Consider the following 21,865-nt stretch of genomic DNA (forward strand, 5'->3'; position numbering starts at 1 on the left):
TCAGAGACTGAACTGCATGTTTATGTTTGCTGTAGGGACTGACCCGCTAGTAAAACATTACTGGTGACTGACCCGTATGTTTGTTTTTGAGTTGGGGATTTATCTGTACTTGTCCCTTTTTTTATTTATTTAATTTTGTTCTTCAACCTTTTTTGTCCCTTAATTAACCCCACGCGCTCGGACTCCTTTTCTCTCTTTAAAGTGACCTCACGCGCCACCCTGCGGGTGGGTGTTAACCTTTGACATATCACATTGAAACCAAATCTGAGTCGTCTATAAAGATGAGAATTATCCACCAAGCGCTCAATTCTGCTTTTGTCCTAATCAAGATTTTCCCTCTCTCTCTCTCTCTCTCTCTCTCTCTCTCTTCAATCTCTCTCTACAACCCCGCATCACTCCTCGCTCTATCACCTCATCACACACCACCCACAGCAAACACAAACCCAAAATTCTAGAGAGAGAAAACAGTGAAGAGAGAGAGAAGGGAGAGAGAAAGGAAGCTTTTTTATGGAAATCAATAAAATGCACTACCTCTCCGATACGAATGAATTCATCCACCACCGTTGTGGTGGCGGCGGCGGCGGCGGCGCTGAGTCAATCAACGGCTTATTCCTCTGAGGCGGTGCTACCTTGAAGAATCACCACTTGCAATTTCTTGCATGGGTTTGCTTTCCTTTTTTGATCTGGGCTTGTGATTTTCCCCCCCATTTTTGAAGGGTTTTGTGCTTACCAATTTAAGGGACTGTTTGGTTAGAGTGAGATAGAATTGTGTGTTTTTATCTCTAATTAAAAACCCTTTAGTAAACTTGTAAATAACATACATTTCAGTTTTCTTCTGTTGTCTTGATTTTGCTTATTTTGTAAGTACAGTTCGTGTATAGGAATGCTTGAAGTTTTACATGCCTAATCACCAACTTTTGCCCAACGAATAATTGTCCGATTATTCGTAATTTTTAAATATTTTCGGCGACTCGATTCGAGACTGCACCCTCGCCATGGATCAAAGAGATGCTATGAACCGACAAGGCGCGTCTCCGTATTACCTTCATCAAGAAACAACCGAATCCGTAATGGGCTTACAGAGTTCGCCGAGAATGAATCCGTTTTCGAATCAACACTTTCAATCCAACCTCGACGGAGCTCTAATGGGGTCCACATTGCCTCTGCACGCCTCGTCGATGATGTCACCTCAAGCTATTAGTGTGGGCCCGCCTCCCGCTATGCTGCAGGGCGAACCCGTTCGAAGGAAAAGAGGCAGGCCCCGTAAATACGGAAGAGGTACTTCTGCTGCAGCTGTTTCGTTGGCTCTGTCGCCTTCCACTTCGAGCCATGTCCCGATTTTGAGACCGTCTCAGAAAAGGAGGGGAAGGCCACCTGGCACTGGTCGAAAGCAGCAACTTGTTTCCCTCGGTAAATTTTCTGAATTTTTTTTTTAGTCAAGAAAATCGATTCTGTTTTTTTATGTTTATGTATACGATTGTATATTCTCGAGTGAGTTATGTTCATCAAGTCCACTACTTTCGTACGAGGAAAATTAGCAAAATAGGACTTGTGAAAGTGTATAGCTTCTGATAAAATTAGCTCGTTCGATATTTAGCAAAATGTTCGTTGGATCACGTGCAATTTATTAGGTGTAATCAAGTTGGTAACGGAAATAATCCATGATGGAAAGAAGGGCACTTTCCATAACCGGAACTTATCGACTGTCAAGAAACGTACACATAGAATGGGCTACGGAGTCGAGCAATTAATTCGTAGATAATTCAATGACGAGAAACTTAACAGTGAAGCAAATGCATGCAATGCAATGTAATATCTTTTTAGGAAATTGCATCGAGTATGTCTTTATATGAACACATATAGGTTTATGAACACATATAGGTTTGTATGTAACATAGTGTATGACAAGTGGCGTTTGTTAGAAAGTTACGTTGCAGACACGTCACTTGAGCCACTCAGCTGCTGACTCACCCCGTCCTGCCCTTCTCTGTAATAAAAGCTCGGTTATGATAGCATAAATGGACGAATGACATACCGACACCTCATTAAACCACGTCACTTGAGACCTTATATCTCTCTTTCTTTAAATGTAAAGATGGTTGTTCCTGTACTTCTCTCTTCCCTCTCTCTAGAAGTCTCTCTCTCTCTCTCTCTCTCTCTCTCTCTCTCTCTCTCTCTCTCTCTCTCTCTCTCTCTCTCTCGATGGGTTCACAACCAAATATCGAGCTAGTGGCAAAAATGCACAGGGCACTCATTGAAAGTGAAGAATTATCTCCAGGTTGTTTCCGAATCTTACATGTGAATGGAAAAATAATGCGTTTAGATTCGTCTACGTTGCTACTCGATATACTTTAATAGGAATTCAAATATTTTCTTTTGAAATAATAATCAATTGCATTTTTTTTTTCAAGATATAAATCTGAGGAGAGGCATGTTTCGAACCATTGAATATATATAAGTATCAAATGTCGGATACGAGATTTAGTCGGTCTATAAATGCTCATTGTTTTAATATATATATAACAATTTACCGTTTCTCGACTTGGCATTCGGACATACATCTTATTGTAATATGAGATTTGTTAATGTTGCTTCTGATAAATTTCGTTGATTTTTTTTTTTTTTTGGTCAGGTGGAGGATCGGTCCCTAACGGGCCCGGAAAAATGGTTCCACATATCATCAATGTTGCTACGGGAGAAGTAAGTGCAATCTAGTAACTAAGTACTTTTCATTTCTTTCAAATTTCAATGCATATTGTTTAATTACGACATTTCCCGTAAGATTGATTTTGTGATCTTTCTCAAAATCAATAAATTCGCTACGAGGCTTTGGTGATGTTAAGTCATTAAGATTAAGAATATCAATAGGCGAAATACGAGTTCAATATATATGTATTGGAAATACAATCAACTATTTCTAAATAATCATATGCACATAAAGACATCCTTTTATATATATATATATATATATATATATATATATATATATATATATATATATATATATATATATATATATATATACTTTTATGAATTTTTTTATAATTTTTTTTTTATGCAGGATGTCAAAAGGAAGATACTAACATTTTCTCAAGGGCGGCCCGCCACAGTCGTCTTATCGGCTATTGGTGCCATTTCGGCCGTGAATATGAGAGTCTCATTTTCTAGTGGGACAATCACACACGAGGTATATATATAATACACACACACACACTCTTGCTGTTTGATATTCTTGAATTAGCAAACAAGAAACATGATTATTTTTCTCAACTGAAGTTGATAAATATTTTGAATGAATTGTCTTTTTTCACTAAGTGTGTGTGTGTGTGTGTGTGTGTGTGTGTGTTTTGTAGGGGCGGTTTGATATATTGAGCTTATCGGGTTCGTTTTCAAACGAAGATTTCAATGCTTCAAACGGGCCGGTTGGTCGTCTGAATCTTACTCTTGCGGGTCCCGATGGGCTAGCCATAGGTGGTGTAGTTGAGGGTGCTATGATTGCTGCTAGCCCTGTTCAGGTATATCTTTTAAATGTTCCGACAGTTTATTCGTCTTATTACACGAGAAAAATGCTTATTACATTATGTTTCGTTTGGCTCCAGACATTGTTATTTATTATACTTGTTTTTTTAATCCAGGTAATTGTGGCGAGCTTGTTGCCTCGTGTGTCAAAGACGAAAATTAACGATGGGAAAGACGAGGAAAATTCAGCGGATCGTGCGTTTGGGAATTTAGTTTCTTCGGCTAATGTTTAAGCCTAATTGATAGTTTATTCGACTTTTTCGACAGTTATTTCCAGTAATATCTGGATGAAAAACTACATTGGATTTTTTTATTTTTTTTCTTAGTATGTTTTGCTTATTTACCTGACATAGGTTGTACTAATCTTACATATATATTTGTTAAGAATTATTGGCTTTTTCTGCTAAAGTTATTATTTGTAAACAACATAGAAAATCCAGTAACATCATATAGTTTTTGTACACTCCCAACAAATCTTGGAAAGAAAAAAAAAAAAACAGTACTTTCAACAAACTTGCAGAAAACTCACAGCATGCTATCAGTCCTAGCTGGCAGCCGCCGGAAAAAATTCACGGGCACGGGCGGCAGCCGGTGCCGGAATTTAGGATGCCTCATACCGTACGCTCCTGCTGCCACGATCAACAACTGCAACGGCACAACATACAAAACCAAAGCGGCCACCACACAGAAAGCCATGAAAATCACGGTGGCACGCGGGTCCCGCCAGCTCAGCACCGCCTGAATCCTCTCCCCCTGCGACGCCACATCACCGACCACCGTCTGGATCCGGCCAGCCACGCTCCGGAGCCGATCGTACCTCATTCTGACCAGGTCAAAGCTCCGGCCACTCGGGAACGTATCGAACTCCTCGTCGATCTCGTCGGGCAGCGCTGAGTCAGCACAAGACAACCTTATGTTCATGTGAGGAGGGTATTTCGCTCGAAACCTATGGTTCCAAGCTCCGATGAGGAACATGTAGAGAAACAAGGTCGGAAGAATCAACTCGGGGACAAAAATCAGCATGGAAAATAGAATGTGAACGAGAACCGTCGTGATCGGGTTCTTCCACACACAAATCTCACCGAACCATTTCCCGACGGAGAATATTCCGTTGAAAACCGACATCAGCCTCAAAAAGTTCGCCTTGCTCCTTCGCATGCTCCAAAGGTGCGAGTCAGCATCGGTCATGTACTCGACGACCTCCTTCCTGAGAGGCGGCTCGGCTCGGCTCAGCCGAGCCGCCAGTATGTTGACCGCGTGGTAGCGCAACGTATCAAGCTGCGCCACGCTTAACGGCCTTATATAGTGCATTTTGGGCAAGAGCGGCCTCGAGTACAACGACATCATGTTTAACATCGACGTGCAAGAGAATCGTATCGCCAGATGGAGCTCCCCCATCTTCTTTAGACCCGAGGGGTGGAGGACTAGTAACGGGTAGGAGTGCGTGTAGACCCTACCCGTTTCGAGTGTCGAGATTCTGATCCGAACTTTTCCGATTTTGACGTCTTTGTTATTGCCGTTGGCGGGGCCCTTCTCGCCGATTAGACTGTTGTCGAAGACGCCGATAGTGAGAACCGTGGACGGGTCGAATACTTCCCAAGTGTATTGCTCGTTGTACTTTGGATTCAAATTGTCGGTTATCGTCCTCGTTCGGACCCATTTCAAACCGTACTTTGCGACACAATAAGTGTCGGAAGTTCCTCTGTTGTTTCTCGTCTTCATCGGTGTAAGAGCGTCCGCGTTTAATATACCTAGCTCGAGCACGCCAATCGGTGGCTTCCACAGCTGCTTTGCCGTGGGCCTAAGATCGCTACTATAGTGCGTGGATTCATCGAGAACATGATACCCTCCGTCGAGGCAGATTCTGAGGTGGACCCTACTCGAGAACTTGTCCTTCTTCGGCTCCTCAACTTCCGTTGTGTTCGGTTTTTGCAGGTTGAACCACTTGGAGTGGATAATCCGGTCGTCCGCCCGCCTCTCGACGGTAGCCAACGGCACGAAAACCTTACCTAGGATCTCTTCTTTGTTGGGGCCCACACGATCCTCGACTAAGAGTACTAAATGATCGTCGAACGGCTCCGCGGCAACGAACATCATATCCTCATTCCACCAAGCGTTCCCCGTCTGCGCCTGCACGGCCTTCGTACGCCAAACTTGGCTCCCGATTTGCACCTTCACATGCACGTTCGGCAACCGGTTCCTCTCGTATAAAACCAAATCTTGCGCCTCGATCACGTTCACCCGAACGTACCACAATCTCGGAGAGTGGTACACCTTCGACCGGATGTGTGCCAACGGGATCGAACCGTCGACGGGGCTAGCCGTGTCCGAGTGCCAAGCATCCGAGAAGGCCTCGTCGGCTTGTGTGCCCATCCAAACCGCAAGCATGAGCTCCCCTTTCTTGACCTTTTCGCCCTTTTCATCCTCGAGACGGTACCACTCAGGAGCCAGCGGACTATCCGGCGGGACCCGCATCGGGATCTCGTTGAGATCGAACCTGACGATCCCGACAAAGTCATCCTTTATCAAGTCCTTATCCATAACCACGACCTCGAGAACCGACGCCTGCAGTCGATCCTTGGAGAACGTGAACACCGTGTTCCACTCGGGATTCTTGGTTTTCTCGAAATGCCGCGTGAACCCTTTGTAGTTTCCGAGACGAACCTCGACGTAGGGGTCGAGGCTCCCCATGGGGTCCATCGAGGGTAGTTCGGCAGCTTTCACGACCCGAACAAATAGGAACTGCATCGGCTCGACTAGGTCATAGACGCTCGATTTCTTCTTCTCCGAACGTTTGACCACGCCCCCGACAACTTGACCCCCTCCAAGAACAGGGCTCGTTTCCTTAAGCATGAAATCTGTTGGCTGGGACGAAGAACCGGGATACATGCGTACACCTGGCGGTACTTGGGGCCCACCTCTCATTTCATCAATCCCATATTGCATTGTTTGATGTGATTGCATCGAAAATGGGGGTTGCTGCTGCTGCTGTTGTTGTTGTTGTTGTTGTTGTTCGTTATTCGAGTTCGAAACATTATACAACGTCCTCCGAGACCCCTTTTTGCCTCTACTACCCGAAATATCGGGGATCACCTCTTCGACTCGTTGAGGAGGCAAAGGCAATTGTTCTTCAATCGTATGCAAACTCGAATACGAAGAAGAATTAGGCGGCACCATATTCGGAAGCGGCCCCGCCGAGGAAGAAGTTATCCGGGGATCGTCGATTATATAGACTTTCAAACCTAGTTCGCCTCTCGAACGAGAGAAGATGCCACCTCGTTCCAAAGGGTAGTTGAAAACGACGGCATCGGAGTAGGGTACGAAGGAGGTGCCGGTTATACGGACTTTTCCGAGGGAGGATTTCGAGTTGGTGGCCTTGTTGTTGATGTTGTAGACGTATGCCTCGAGGGTGAGGTTTTGAAGCTCGATCGCGTTCGATACGTTGAAGTAGAACGTTTCGTTCCAAAACGGGTCGAGATCTTTTTCCTTAACGGTTGTTCGGAATTTCTGATCGTCGAAGTGGAGCTCGACGCAGGCGTTGGCCGAGCCTTGCCCGTCTTTCGGTAGGAGGTTGTGGGCCCTTACAACCTCCACTGCTAGCTTTAGGTTGCTCATGATTGATCACTTATGTATGTATATACGCTCTGAGATATGTATCTATATATATCCTTTTTTCTTGATTCTGAAGGAGACACAAAATTTTCATTTAGATAATTTCCATAAGAATCAAACTTCATTTAGAAAGAAAAAATTAGTAATAGAAACTCTGTTCTCACACGTACAATTAATTAAAACAGAGAGAGAGAGAGAGAGAGAGAGAGAGAGAGAGAGAGATGTACCTGTTTTCTGACTTCTTACACAAGTTGAGGATTTTGGACTTTGACAAATTTGATTCAGAACTCAGATGAAATCATGAAATGAACGGAAGAGGAGAGAAGAAGAGAAAAGAAGAAGAAAAAGACTAATACCAATATTGTTTTGCTAATGACAGATAAGAAGAAGACGAAGAAGAAGAAGAAGAAGAAGAAGAGAGATACATGATGAAGGCGTGGGGAAATGATATATACAATCTCAAGCAATTACAGTTGAAATTTTCAGCTTATATATTTATATTTTCATTTACATTTAATATATTACACGCATACCAAATTCGTTTATTAATTAAATAATAAAAAAAAAAAAAGAGGAAAATTCAAGGAAGAAGAAATAAATCATTAGCAATGGCAGAAAAGTCTGGTTTGATTTTGTCTGCTTTTCTGTGTTACGTGTTTATTAAATTTAGCATTTACCTAAAACTATGAAAAACGTGTTTGGCTGATCAAGAACAGAGTTACAATACATATACCCTTTGGTATTAATGTAATAAACCACCATTATTAGTGGAAATTACATTAGAACGTCAATAAATTAATACTCGATAAATTAATAGCCTCGTTTAAATAATAGTTTCATCTGGTTTCGACTCGGTAAAATCTATTAAAGTATTAGTTCGATAATTTAATATTTCGTTAAATTAATAAAATTTTGCTAGTCCCAATTGTATTAATTAATAAAAGTTTACCTGTATAATGTAATTCTGATCTTAGAATATTATATTTTCATTTCGTATTCCAAAAATTCCAATTTTTTTCTAAGTAGTATATTTATAATATCAGTATTTTATATTATAGGTGAATAAAAAATAAAATTTTGGAAGTTTTATATTTGGGGAAAAAAGAAATCTATTCCAATTTCCGAAATCCCGAAATCTTTTGGAATGGGATTGGAACTGCAAATTCAATTAAGTTTCTAAGTATTAATTCGAATCTCATTCATTCATTTATGTATTTATTGTTTTTTGTTTGGTAATGAAGGAACACGTAGCTAATTATCATATAAGTGAACTGAGTAAACTTAAATTCGTATAATAATTACCAAATTACACAAGAGACGTAAACAATATTAGGCTAACTGTATTCAACAATTTCGACCTAACAACTATTGACAAGGAAATTCGAACGTAACTAAATCAATAATCGATCTCATTCATTTAATTTTCACTTTATTAGGCAATATTGGATAACGTGTTTGACCATGTCTTTGTGAGAAGTTTGTATTGTACTTTGGTCAACCATATGCATAATTGCACTTGCAATAATTTAAATAGAATGTTATCAACCCCCTCATATTATAATAATCTTTTTCTTTTAATAAGAGGAAAAAAGAAAAAAAGAAAAAAAAAAAAAAAGGAGACGACCAACATAGTTGTTGTTGCAAGTGACCCATGGAAATTATTTATTGTTTAAAATTAGTTCTATATAGTACTTAACTAATTATTATTTATAGGATTAAATAAGATATACAATAAATTAGGTTGAATATATTTTATTTGACACTTGAATTCCGAATCAATTAATGTAAATAATAAAATATATTTGAAAAAAAAAAAAAATTTATTTAAGTATTTTACTAATTGAAGATTTTTTTTTTTTGCACAAATTGAAGATTAATTAACACCAATGAAATGATTAAAAAAAATCTTTTTTGTTGCCTTTGATGACTTTTTAGAGCCACAAACATTTAAAACAAAACTACACCACCAAAAAAACGATTGATTGTGAGACTATGATGCTATACTAATTCGAACCTAATTATTATTATTATTATTATTATTATTATTATTATTATTATTAATTAATTAAATTAATTTGTTTATTAATTAAACAATTACCATGAATAATTTGATAAGATCATCATGCACGACTCAAGCATTAGCTTAACGAACTTAATTAATAATACCAACAATCACTTACTTGATGTTAAAATAAAATAAAATTATGTTGATAATGATAACGACATATATTAAGTCAACTTATAAATTTAAAATATTAATATCATAACCTAACAATGGTTAAGTTGGTAACGAATAAATCAAAAGTGTCATCGTGATTAACCACGACTCTGCAATTACCTACACGATTTTGCATTTTCATATTCAAGATGAATAGAACAAACAACTCTTGTATTTTAATTCCTGATTTTTTTTTTCTTTAAGTATTGTTTGAAAAGCCCCATTTTTAATTAATTTTTTGGTCGAAGGGCAAAAAGTTCCATCACATAGAACTTAAATGCAAATTGGTCTAAAAAAAAATAGTCTCTCAATTAAATCCATTCCCATGTCTTTAGTATAAAATACCATCTATAATATAATTCTTATCAATTCCATCCATTAGGCTCTAACTTCCTTAATATTACACATTGACCCCGGATTTAAACAAATATATCAAATTAACCCCCAAATTTTTTTTTTCAGAAAATAATTTTTTTTCTGAAATGTTTTTTTTTGAATTTTTTTTTCTTAGAAAAAATATTTTAATTAATATTACTCTCTTGGCTACTACATTATTGTCTCAGACAGTAATATTACTGTTTGGGACAGTAATATTATGAATATTATTTTTCCGAACAATAATATTATTAATATTATTGTCTAAGACAGTTAAATTACTGTTGGAGACAGTAATTTAGCAGCCAAGACAGTAATATTAATTAAAAATAATTTTTTTTAAGAAACAAAAAGTCAATTAACAGTTAACTTACTGTCTCCGGCAGTTAAATAACTGCTAGAGATAGTAATTTAGCAACGAATACAGTAATATTAATTAAAAATATTTTTTTAAGAATAAAAAAGTCAATCAACAGTTAAATTACTGTCTCCGACAGTTAAATAACTGCTGGAGACAATAATTTAGCAACGAATACAATAATATTAATTAAAAATATTTTTTTTAAGAATAAAAAAGTCAATTAACAGTTAAATTACTGTCTCCGACAGTTAAATAACTGTCGGAGACAGTAATTTAGCAACAAATACAGTAATATTAATTAAAATATTTTTGAAGAAAAAAAAAAGTCAATTAACAGTTAAATTACTGTCTCCGACAGTTAAATAACTGTCGGAGACAGTAATTTAGCAGCCAAGACAGTAATATTAGTTAAAATATTTTTTTTAAGAAAAAACAAAATTATATAAAAAAAAAATCAACGCCGGAGACCCGGCGGTCAACGACAGTTGACCGGCCGGAAAACAATTCAGGAAAAAAAAAATTTCAAAAAAAAAAAAAAAAAAGTCAACGTCGGTCAACGGCGGCGACCGGCGTTCTCCGATGATGGCGGGTCAAAATTGGGGTCAAAATTGAAATTAGGGTTAAAATTGGTTAATTGATGAACTTGGGTTAAATTGGGGTGTAAATCATGAAATTGGGCTAAATTGGGATGTAAATCATGAAATTGGAGTTGAATTGAGTTTCAATGAATTGCGGGTAATTTTGGTATATATAAAATGATTTTCCTTACTTGCAAATAAGTCTGAAAGAGCTGAATTTGTTTGAAAGACAAAAAAATTGGATGTCCCTCTTTTAATTAAGTGGCCTTGTCATGGTCCTATTTGCCATTTATCCTAATTGTTTTTAACAAATTTAAAATATTGGTAAAAAGATTATATTAATGATGCTATATTTAGAGTAGTAATGAAAAAATTATATGAAAAGGAATTAAAGCATGAATTACGGCCACTCCGATGTAAGGTCAAATTACGAAAATCCTCTCATATTTGGGTAATTACAACCCCTCAACTATGAATTTTCTTACACGTCCATCATTGCGATGTTAAATTTAGCGGAATCTTCTAGATTATGTGGAATATTCTCCAGTTTGTACCCGTTTGACCCCATTGGAGCTTCATATTTTGAAACAAAATGATCATAAAATATGTCTCATGGCTTGTATATATAAGACAGTGATGCATCAGAAACTGTATTTTTACACAAAGCGAGTGCAAACTAGAGAACATTCCACATTTACACTATAAGGATGGACGTGTAAAAAGATTCATAGTTGAAGTAGGTGGTTGTAATTACCCAAACAAAAGGTTTTTCTTTTTTTTTCGTAATTTAACTCTATCCATAGGGGGTGGCCGTAATTTATCTCAAATTAAAATTGGAATCTGATACTTATTTCAATTTCAATCCAAAAACTCCAAAAAAAAAAAAAATGAATTACGAGATTCAGAATGAAAAATATTGTTCGAAAATTGCAAATTATTATTATTATTATTATTATTATTATTATTATTATTATTATTATTATTATTATTATTATTATTATTATTATTATTATTATTATCCCTCCCTCAATTTTCACCCCAATCATGCACTCTATTTATTATTAATTATTTCATATAAATAAAGTCACAATTTAAACACTATATATGGAAGAAGAAAGAAAAAGAAAAACGTGGGTGGTAAAAATTGTGAAACGAAGCAAAACAAGACACGTGGCATTAGTTAATTTACCTAAAAATAAAAAACGAGGCTGAAAAATCTCTCCGGCCCGTTTGAAATATTCCAAATCCAACGTTGTACCAAAAACCAAGGATCCCATTCTCTCTCTCTCTTCTCTCCATATTCATCTTCTTCTTCTTCTTCTTCAATCTAAACTTCAATCTCTTCTTACCACAAAACAACAATGGTATATCATAATTAATTTCTTATGTATTATTTGCTTCATGTATAATATTAATATACGCGCTCTGATCGTATGCTGGTTCCACCAATATTTGATAATATTTTATTGTATTTGTGTGTTGTGTTTGACCTCTGGTCATATGCTGGCTCCGCAGTCATCAATAATATTTCATTATATTTTGTGTGTTGTGTTTGATTTGTCGACAGGCGAATTCGGTGTCGGGAATAGCTGTGAACGACGAGTGCAAGCTGAAATTCTTGGAGCTGAAGGCGAAAAGGAACCACAGATACATTGTGTTCAAGATCGACAACAATGTCCAGCAAGTCGTTGTCGAGAAGGTGGGCCCGCAGGGCGAGTCTTACCAGGACTTTGCCGACAGCCTCCCGGCCAATGAGTGCCGCTACGCCGTCTACGACTATGACTTCACCACCGATGAGAATTGCCACAAGAGCAAGATTTACTTCATTGCATGGTACGCTAGCTCGTAATTATTTACATATACACATAGTGACGAAGCCAGTATATAGGCAAAGGGGGCCATCTCCCCACTCCCCACACACCAACATTTCTCAGATCCCTATTATTTTATATAGACAATACAAAAAATAAAAATCGTGTATGGTAGCATTGTGGGCCCTCCCTCGTAAAATTTTATACGCCCCTTGCAAACTTAAAATTCTGACTACACTAGTGTAAATATATACACACACACACGCACACACGTATACTAATATGCCTCCGTTTATTTAATTTGATTGCGAAGATATGTCGTCTTGATTAATTAAATTATTTGATCTAATTCGACGATTCGAATTATATACTCGGCGTTTCTTGATCTAGTTATTATACAATTATAGGCTCTAATACGTAGGCCCTTATCACGAATTCGATTGGTTTGCTAGGAGTGGTCCTTTGCTAAAATCATTTCGATACATGATTTAGCTCACATAGGTTGAATGCGTAAGTCTTGATTTATAGATAAAGACGAAACATGAATCGGTGCAGTTGACGCCTCGATCTTTTTACTAAGCACGACATCTTACTAAATACCTAGAAACGATAAACAATTAGTCTTCATGATATTTACGCTCGTTCATAAGAATGGCGTAGTTACATACGATATGGTTGTAGTCGTATACATACTCGATCATGTGTTAGTAGTTGTGATTGTTTTCTATCTCCTAAATTATGTTACGGGCCAACAATATAATAAATCAGAATTGACGGCCGGTACGGTAACGCATAATATAATTTAAATTTTTTAAATAAATAAAAAAATGACAGGTCACCAGAAGGGGCAACAGTGAGAACAAAGATGCTGTATGCAAGTTCAAAGGACAGAATCAAGAGAGAGTTAGATGGGATTCAAGTTGAGTTACAGGCAACTGATCCAAGTGAGATGAGTTTGGACATCATCAAAGAAAGAGCTTATTAATTTATTATTATTATTATGCTTTCTATTTATTTATTTATTTCCAATATATTTCCCTTTTTTTTTTAATTGTTATTTGTAATTTTCATCGTACTATTTATTATGTCATAACACAAACTATAGTTGATGATGGATCATACTATCACCTTATTCCTATTAAGATATTTCTTTTGATTGGATATTTTTCTTGTCTTTCATTATGTTTTGATTTGTTAAATTAGCTTTCTTTCTTTTAAATAAATTTTGCAAGGAGTCGATCAAAGAAATTTGAATTTCCGACCTCGTTTGTAATATGTGAAGTTATGGGCAACATAATCGCATTAATTAGAATAATTTTTTATGTCCGGTGTTGTTGGTAAAGTTTTTTCGGAATTTTGGTTTTCGGTACGGTATTACGGTATTGATGCCCGATATACCATACTGAATACTGAAATATTTAATAAATACTTGTTTTTTTATTTTATATTAAATTCTTTAACGTTATAACAAATTATAAAATACTTTTAGATTGATAATTTTATCCATTATTTACATATTAGTCCCTATTGATATTCATTTTTTAAGGTCGATTATTGAAATTTGAACGATTAATTCAACAATTTATTAGTTTAAATATTTTTTTTTACATTTTCTAAAATATTAAAATATATTTTCGATTTAACCGTTACTGAACCGAAAAAACCGAATTAATTCGGTAAAAAGCCATACCGAACCGAACAATTAAGTTATGTAAACGTTACAAATTTGTTAACTACCGAAATTCTAGTTTGGTTCGGTACTATATTGCCGAATGAATACCCCTACTCAAATGTTGAACCAAACATTTCTTCTTTATTTATTAAGAAAGGAAGGGGCATTTTAGGATTTTAAAATAAAGTGTGATTCAACTCTCAAATAAATTAGATATTTAAAAGAAGAGAGAGAGAGAGAGAGTTGTGTTAGGCAGAAGCTCCATTCATATTTAATTTGTGCCTAAGTTTTTAATTTCATATTTTCGTTGCCAAACTCAAATAAATGCTATTAATGGTTTCATTTTAGCTATATTTGTGCTTTTAAGAATCAATTTTGAGTGCATATTTTCATTCGAAAACCTATGAAGCTCAATTTGAGCTTGAGCTTGAGTTCGAATAGAAAAAATAAAATAAAATGTATACAAATTGGAAATTGAAATATATATACGAGCCTTTGATTTTTCGATCCAGTTTAACTTTTAAAAATAATTCCTAAAAAATCCATTTTTTGCGGAAAATTATATTAATAATAATATTATTATATATTTTATTTTATGTGTAAATAAAAATAAAATTTCTGAATTCTACCCCTCCAAATCCAAATATTTCTGAATGCAATTTTTTTTTACATAAAAGAAAAACGATAATTTGGATTGGATTTTTTTTTTTGGCTTTCGAAAAAATTGGGAATATGTTCGGAAGTGTTAATTAATTCCAATTCGATTCATCCCATTTCCACATCGTACTTACTAGTTACTACTATAATCAAAACATATTTAAAAATTAACCTATATATATATATATATATATATATATATATATATATATATATATATATATATATATATATATATATATATATATATATATATATATATATATATATATCGTAATATAAATTAGGTCCTCTCTCTCTAACACACACACACACACACAAGAACAACGTAGGCGTGAAACAAGCACGTACCTTGAATTACACTGGTTTTTCGTTCTCTCTCTATCCCACTCAATAAATATTCTAATTAATCAAATTCTTTCGCCATTTCCATATTTAGTAGCGACCCCTTTTTGCTTCGTGTTGAGTTATTTCTTTCTTTTCGTTTCGCCGCCATTGCAGAGGTAATTAGAGCTCTAGATCTCTCTAGCTTTATATATACATACACACATATATATATATAATAAACGGCAATGGCGGCGCCGGAGGAAGTTGTTTCCAGGAAGTCAGGAGCGGCGGAGCCACCCCTTTCTGGGCACGCCACTCCGTCTCGTCAAGATCATGATTTCACAAGTAATTACCTATCCTTTCATATATATATATATATATATATATATATATGGTTTTGATGATAATAATATGATATAATATATAACTTGCTCTTATTTTCGAAATCATTTTAGAGGTCGCGGAATCCGACGAGGCAAGACAACCTCTCGACCGAGGTATTGTAATAATCTTTAATTATTAATAAGTTTCTTAAATTTGAGTGAACATGTATGTATACATATATTTATTTCAATATTGGTGGATGATTATGATTATTTGTAGTAAAATTACCTATCTATATATGTAGATATCGCAATGGCGAAGCTAGAACACGAGAAGAAGTTGTCGTTTATTAAGGCGTGGGAGGAAAGGGAAAAAAGCAAAGTTGAGAACAAGTATGATTTTTAATTATCCATGAATATTTTCTTTAATTTCCTTAATTCTCTGTTTTTTTATTTAATTTGATGAATATATTTATTTGGTTTTTATTTTTATTTTCTTGATTATTTTGATGGAGTTGGATGCAGGGCTCAAAAGAGGCAGGCAAAAGTTTCATCATGGGAAAATAGCAAGAAGGCATCTCTTGAAGCCCAACTCAAAAAAATACAGGTAAACATTAATTTATTAACTAATGAATTAATTAGTCATATTCTTCTTACTGATATAATATATATGATCACATTAATTAATCTATATTGTGATAAATGTCGTTTTGACTTCAAACGTGATTTTAACTGTTTTTTAGTCTGAATTGGCAAATGCGAAAATTGAAATTTATAGTTCTTTGAGTTAGCTTTATAATACAATTCGGATCACTAATGTTGGATGTCGTGTGAGAAAGATATGCATGAATCAATTAACTCTGTCTACAACTTTGATATTTTGAGTTATCTAAAATTCAAAATGTAACGGATTCGTGCGTAACTTTGTCACCCGACGTCCAATCTAGTTGATTCAAGTGGGAGTAGAAAACTAACTGAAAGGACTGCAATTTCCGTGTTTGAATTTTTCAATGATCAGATTAGAAGATGGTCAAAATCACGTTCAAAATCAAAATGGTATTAGTAAAATTGAAACGGAATTTAAAATTTCAATAATTATATTTATTCGTCGGAAATCAAAACGGTGTGTGCGCGCGCGCGCAGGAACAACTGGAGAGGAAAAAAGCGGAATATGCAGAGAAAATGAAAAACAAGGCAGCACAAATACACAAGCATGCAGAAGAGAAGAGAGCCACCGTTGAAGCCCGAAAGGGTGAGGAACTTCTCAAAGCTTCCGAGATGGCTGCAAAGTATCGCGCTACGGGCCAGATTCCCAAATCGGGCTTTGCGTGCTTTCGGGACTAACGAAAACTCGAGTGGTTTGCTAGTGAACCACCAATTGAATTTTCCTTCATTTTTTTCCTCGAAAATTTTGTTTTTCTTCTTCTTTTAAACCAATTTTGCATACGTTTCGCATTGTGGAAAAAAAAAACCATTTATCGAAAAAATATTCGTAGAGTGTGGAATTACATTTCTGCCACTGAAGTGGTCGGAGCCAACATAGAGCTAATGGGGGCTATGGCCCCCTACTACTTAAAAACTTAATAGAGACTTGTTATTTTTCAAATACGTAGCTCCCTGAAATTTCGATATTGTGTCACTTAATCAAAACATACAAGCTATTTATAAAACCGCGATTACTCGATAAATCGACAACAAACGAAAAGTTACACTTTTCAATTCTTCCCAAGCAATAGGGAGAATTAAAAAAAGTAGCTAGCCAAAACATTTAATACATGTCATTTTACATACCTAACGAAACGCGAAAACCCGAAAAAGAAAAAAAAAAGAATCAAGTAAAAATGGAAGGATATAAGCTGTTGTAATAACAATCAGGTTGCCCCAAGAAGCTCATATCATTGTTACTTGGAAAATCCAAAAGCAGCTGTAACGAAGAAGATTCGGACGAGTCCTCGATTTCGTTATCGATGCAAGAATCCGACCCCGTAAGAAAATCCTCATTTTTCTGTTCCGTGAGAAGCCCGGTTTCCGTAGTGGTCCCGGAAAAAACCGGACTTTGAGAAACGGAATATTCCGTTTTCTTATCCACTTTTCGAAACGTTTCTCCGACTTCGGAATTCCACAATCGCATGAAATAGTCGCCGTCCGACTTTCCATCAGATGGTGATGGATTAATCGACGGTCGAGATTCCTTGGAGAGACGGGCTTCGGCTTCCAGCCTGGCGCTCTCCCATTGCGCCATGTGGCGGGTCGAAGGAAGACCGTTTGATAAAGTCGAAGAGGGCTCATGAGTTTGAGGATCGATTCCCATTTGAAGCAATCTTTTCTTGAGATGAGTGTTCCATAGATTCTTGATCTCGTTGTCCGTTCTTCCCGGGAGTTGAGAAGCAATTGCTGCCCACCTGAAAAAAAGTCGAAAATAATTAAACCGGAAATTAAACGAAAAAATCGACCATTGTTTTTTTTTTCTTTTCCGATCCGAAATTTTCTGATGTTGGAATAGTATTTTTCATTCCAATTTCGATTTCTTGTTTTTTTTCTTTTTTTTTTATAAATGAAATTAGAATATATATGAGATTCCGATTATAATTTCTGAAAATTTTGATTTTTTTTCTTCAGAAAACTACACTTATAATATCAACATTAGTATTATTATCCATTTTATATACCAGTTGACAAAAAAAAATGGAATTTTTCAAATATCGTCGATTCCGATCCGAAAATGTTGAACGTTTTTTCTTCAGAAATTTATATTTATAATATCGATCGACATTATTATGCATTTTATACATCACTTGAAAAAAAAAAAATTGGAATTTACAAATGTAGTCGATTCCAATCCAAAAATTTCTAATTCCAGAACAAATTAAACTTTCTCATTCCAATTTCCAAGATCCCGATTTCCCATTTCTCATTTCTTTTTTTCCGAACCGAATTGGAATTAGATCTTCACTTTCCAAAAAAAAAAAAAAAAAAAACGAAATTTTCCGAAAGTGCTAATTCGTACTACAAGGAAGAATAAAAAAAAAGAAAAAAAAAAAACCTGTTTCCAAGAATGGCATGCAATTGTATGACAAGCTTCTCTTCTTCATGAGTGAAGGGACCTCTTATAATATCCGGCCGGAGATAGTTGTTCCACCGTAGCCGGCAACTTTTCCCACACCGGAAAAGTCCTGTCATGTCAAACAACTAATTATTAATTAATTATTCCAAAACATTTATATATATATAAAAAAAAAAAGAAAAAAAAAAAAACCTGCAAGCTTGGGGAGGGATCTCCAGCTACCATGACCATGGTTGTTAATGTAGTCCACCAGTTTCTCATCTTCATCAGGTGTCCATGGCCCCTTCTTCAACCCCTTCTTATCACAACATGGTGCTCTCCCCATTCTTCAACAATCGACAATCAACAATCTCTCTCTCTCTCTCTCTCTCTCTCTCTCTCTCTCTCTCTCTCTCTCTCTCTCTCTCTCTCTCTCTCTCACACACGCACACTGGACGTTTTTTTTTCTCAGTAGAAAAAACTCAACATAGTAAGGAAGAAAAAGTTTCAAATGTATATAGTCTTCACTCTTCACAGACAATATATGTATATATATATATGTATATGTATATATAATAAATATAAATAAAAATGGAAAAATAAATGTGAAAAGACAATTCATGAGAACTTTTGGGGCATCTCCTCATCAGCTGGCTATATAAGCATTGAATGCTTACAACTTTCATATATAGATAGAATTAGGGGATATATAGTAAAATTAAATATTTATTATATTGAAAAAAAAAAAATTATAGTTTCATTTAATTTAAATCTAAAAATAGTGCAATTAATTAATTATATGTATATATGTATAGTCATTAATATGGATGGACGAGGATATTTGAATGATTGATCCCATATGGGAACAAATTAAATAAATTCGTTTATTTATTGCTTCATTATATATATTCTGTTGTTCCCCCTTTCTCCTTTGCTCTCAGGTTGCCAAGCAATTTATTTCTTCTGTCAAATTAATATATTCCCTTCACATTTATATTTATATAAATATATGTAATATATATTCAATCTAAAATTGTGTTTGAACTCGATTTGATTATTTTTGTAACATGGTTCGAGTAGATTGATATTTTGTTAGTATATTATTTTCAAATAGTATCTAGAAATACATTGCATTAAATTTGAAAACTGATTTATTTATGATATATCATTGTGCCGATTAATTGTGAGGTGGTGCCGAACCACCTCTAACCAAGTTCAACCTTGGCTTATAATATGCATGAGATAAGCTCTGCAAACACTAGTTTGAACCCAAAAAATTCGAACGTATGTAAGAGAATATTATCATTTCTACACTTAATTTAGATAGGGACAAATTAAATAAGTTACCTAATCTAAAATAATTACATATAAAAATAAAAATAAGGTCCTAAATAATTAAAACTGTACAAATATGGACTTTATAAAAATCCCAAAATAATAACATGAAATTAAATAGTATTTATATATCTCATATCTTGGCGAATTTTCTCAAAACTCTTGGTGAGAAATCTGGCGCCAACACCATCCATTTCAAAATTAATTGTTGATTTTAAGAGAGAAAAAAATTACCCAAAAATGATGCATGCATTAATTGTTATTTTTCTAAATTAATAACCTAAATAACTCATAAACAAATAAAAGAAATAATTAATTAAGAAAAAATAAATGAGAAAATGATGTATTATAATCATTTATCATATATAATATAAAATTAATTATAAGAGGACAAAAACAAATAATAATAGGGGAATGGTGCATTAAAGGATTTGGAGAAAAAAGCATTGAACAGAGAAATGTAAGCTGAGAGAGCAAAAAGGAGAAAAGAAATTTCAAGATTTGTGCCAACAAACCAAACAAACACAGTAGTGTAGTAGAAGTAGTACCCTACTGTTTGTCACTGTGTGTGTGTGTGGGGTATTGGGAGTAAATGCAGCATATCATAATACAGGTTAAATCAGATAAGAGAGAGAAACGAGAGAGAGAGAGAGAGAGATGATGCATTATATTCATGAAGATGAAAAGCATTTATTAGGGTTTCTTCATAATTACTACTCTGCTGCATTCATTATCAATACTCTCTTTCCTCACCTATGCACCCACATGCCACCATATGCATACACATACATACATCTCTATACACACACACACACACACAGAGATATGAAAGAGAAACGCATTAATGGCGGGGACACAGATTCATGCAGCATGAGAGTGTGCAGGAAAATAAAAGGAAATATTTATTTCTTGTTATTTGATTTTAATTGAAAATTGGACTCTCTCTCTCTCTCTCTCTCTCTCTCTCTCTCTCTCTCTCTCTCTCTCTCTCTCTCTCTCTCTCTCTCTCTCTCTCTCTCTCTCTCTCTCTCTCTCTCTCTCTCTCAACTTTGAAGTTTGAAAAGTCTATTCATTTTCAATGCAGCAAGTTGCTTAACAGATTTTTTGGCCCGGTTTTTCTTTCTTTTTTTTTTCTTTTTTTTTTTTATAATTTTAATTTTAATTGTAATTTTAATTTTAATTTTAATTTTATATATATTACTATGAGATGTTGACAAATAGGAAAAAAAAAGTAGGTAGGTAAAATAGGTCCTATATTCTAGAATTGTGATCGAACATAGATTACTTCTCTTCACATGCATTTGTTTGGCTAGTTTCATCACAAAATTTAATATGCCATAGTTTATTAACGTAGATATTTTCTTTGACTATCACTAAGGGTGGAAATCAAATAGGTCGAATCAGAATCGAAAATTAATCCCAACCCCATTACAAAAGAAGTCCCAAAAAAAATGGAAATTCGAAAATTGGAATTGGAAAAACATGTTTCAGTCGAAAATCCGATATTGTGTTTACATATATAATATAAAATATATAATTATAGATATCAATAAATGCAACTTTTGAGGGAAAAAAAAAAGAAAAAGATTATTTGGGAAATATTTTCGAAAATTAAGATCAGATCAAAAACCAAAATCCCATTTATATTCCAATTCCAATCCAAAGCAAATCAGAAGAATCTTGATTTTCAAAATCCGGATTGAAATAAATTGTTCCAATATACAAAATTTTCGGATCGGAATTGACGTTTACCGGAGTATCAAAACACAGACATTGTAACATGATCATGCGACATTGTAACATGAGCTATAGTGTATACAAATGTGTAGTATATATTTGACCAAAAAATACCTCCAAGTCAAAACACACACACACACTAAGGTAGGTAAAAAGTGAATTCAATGCAGTCAAAAACATGAATCAAACATACTATATACTAATTTTAGGTTAGCATTTATTCAGTACAATCAATTTTTTTTCCCAGCCGACAACTAATGGACTTCACATCTCAAGTTCTTGTCATGAATCTGGACC

The 21,865-nt window shown here is 35.0% G+C and overlaps 5 protein-coding genes across 6 annotated transcripts; 3 read left to right on the forward strand and 2 right to left on the reverse strand.

Moving 5' to 3' along the window:
• Nucleotides 1-241: 241 nt before the first annotated feature.
• Nucleotides 242-3,927, forward strand: LOC105960548 (AT-hook motif nuclear-localized protein 11). 2 transcript variants are annotated; one of them, XM_088812882.1, is made up of 5 exons: nt 242-1,410; nt 2,633-2,700; nt 3,062-3,187; nt 3,354-3,515; nt 3,636-3,927. In XM_088812882.1, exons 1-5 carry the CDS (start codon nt 996-998, stop codon nt 3,750-3,752), a joined length of 888 nt encoding a protein of 295 aa, XP_088669008.1. In that variant the 5' UTR covers nt 242-995; the 3' UTR covers nt 3,753-3,927. The 2 variants fall into 2 exon arrangements, with proteins under 2 accessions (XP_088669008.1, XP_012840190.1); XM_012984736.2 differs by having other exon boundaries at nt 413-1,412; nt 2,638-2,700.
• Nucleotides 3,915-7,831, reverse strand: LOC105960547 (FT-interacting protein 3). Its single transcript, XM_088812881.1, has 2 exons — nt 7,359-7,831; nt 3,915-7,201 (listed from the first exon to the last, which is right to left on the reverse strand). The coding sequence occupies exon 2, from the start codon at nt 7,132-7,134 to the stop codon at nt 4,045-4,047; it is 3,090 nt and encodes a 1,029-aa protein (XP_088669007.1). The 5' UTR covers nt 7,135-7,201; nt 7,359-7,831; the 3' UTR covers nt 3,915-4,044.
• A 4,055-nt stretch (nt 7,832-11,886) lies between these two features.
• Nucleotides 11,887-13,635, forward strand: LOC105960544 (actin-depolymerizing factor 7). Its single transcript, XM_012984733.2, has 3 exons — nt 11,887-12,027; nt 12,231-12,496; nt 13,309-13,635. Exons 1-3 carry the CDS (start codon nt 12,025-12,027, stop codon nt 13,457-13,459), a joined length of 420 nt encoding a protein of 139 aa, XP_012840187.1. The 5' UTR covers nt 11,887-12,024; the 3' UTR covers nt 13,460-13,635.
• Nucleotides 13,636-15,225: 1,590 nt separating this feature from the next.
• LOC105960545 (remorin) lies at nt 15,226-17,059 on the forward strand. The gene is made up of 5 exons (XM_088812920.1): nt 15,226-15,475; nt 15,586-15,627; nt 15,759-15,846; nt 15,979-16,060; nt 16,597-17,059. Exons 1-5 carry the CDS (start codon nt 15,376-15,378, stop codon nt 16,795-16,797), a joined length of 513 nt encoding a protein of 170 aa, XP_088669046.1. The 5' UTR covers nt 15,226-15,375; the 3' UTR covers nt 16,798-17,059.
• A 55-nt stretch (nt 17,060-17,114) lies between these two features.
• LOC105960543 (transcription factor MYB17) lies at nt 17,115-19,116 on the reverse strand. The gene is made up of 3 exons (XM_012984732.2): nt 18,710-19,116; nt 18,497-18,626; nt 17,115-17,855 (listed from the first exon to the last, which is right to left on the reverse strand). Exons 1-3 carry the CDS (start codon nt 18,840-18,842, stop codon nt 17,285-17,287), a joined length of 834 nt encoding a protein of 277 aa, XP_012840186.2. The 5' UTR covers nt 18,843-19,116; the 3' UTR covers nt 17,115-17,284.
• Nucleotides 19,117-21,865: the final 2,749 nt, after the last annotated feature.

The sequence above is a fragment of the Erythranthe guttata genome, chromosome 14 (genome assembly GCF_056151865.1).
Source record: "Erythranthe guttata isolate IM_541 chromosome 14, IM_541, whole genome shotgun sequence".
NCBI lineage: Eukaryota > Viridiplantae > Streptophyta > Magnoliopsida > Lamiales > Phrymaceae > Erythranthe > Erythranthe guttata.

Bases quoted from the DNA above. Each gene is read 5' to 3' on its own strand.
- LOC105960548 (XM_088812882.1), top strand. From the start codon at position 996: ATGGATCAAAGAGATGCTATGAACCGACAAGGCGCGTCTCCGTATTAC. The intron at 1,411-2,632 runs GTAAATTTTCTG...TTTTTTGGTCAG, and splicing joins GCAGCAACTTGTTTCCCTCG to GTGGAGGATCGGTCCCTAAC. The intron at 3,516-3,635 runs GTATATCTTTTA...TTTTTAATCCAG, and splicing joins TTGCTGCTAGCCCTGTTCAG to GTAATTGTGGCGAGCTTGTT.
- LOC105960547 (XM_088812881.1), bottom strand. From the start codon at position 7,134: ATGAGCAACCTAAAGCTAGCAGTGGAGGTTGTAAGGGCCCACAACCTC.
- LOC105960544 (XM_012984733.2), top strand. The intron at 12,497-13,308 runs GTACGCTAGCTC...AAAAAATGACAG, and splicing joins AAGATTTACTTCATTGCATG to GTCACCAGAAGGGGCAACAG.
- LOC105960545 (XM_088812920.1), top strand. From the start codon at position 15,376: ATGGCGGCGCCGGAGGAAGTTGTTTCCAGGAAGTCAGGAGCGGCGGAG. The intron at 15,628-15,758 runs GTATTGTAATAA...CTATATATGTAG, and splicing joins AAGACAACCTCTCGACCGAG to ATATCGCAATGGCGAAGCTA. The intron at 16,061-16,596 runs GTAAACATTAAT...GCGCGCGCGCAG, and splicing joins CCCAACTCAAAAAAATACAG to GAACAACTGGAGAGGAAAAA.
- LOC105960543 (XM_012984732.2), bottom strand. From the start codon at position 18,842: ATGGGGAGAGCACCATGTTGTGATAAGAAGGGGTTGAAGAAGGGGCCA. The intron at 18,627-18,709 runs GTTTTTTTTTTT...TTGACATGACAG, and splicing joins ATCCCTCCCCAAGCTTGCAG to GACTTTTCCGGTGTGGGAAA. The intron at 17,856-18,496 runs GTTTTTTTTTTT...ACTTTTTTTCAG, and splicing joins CATGCCATTCTTGGAAACAG to GTGGGCAGCAATTGCTTCTC.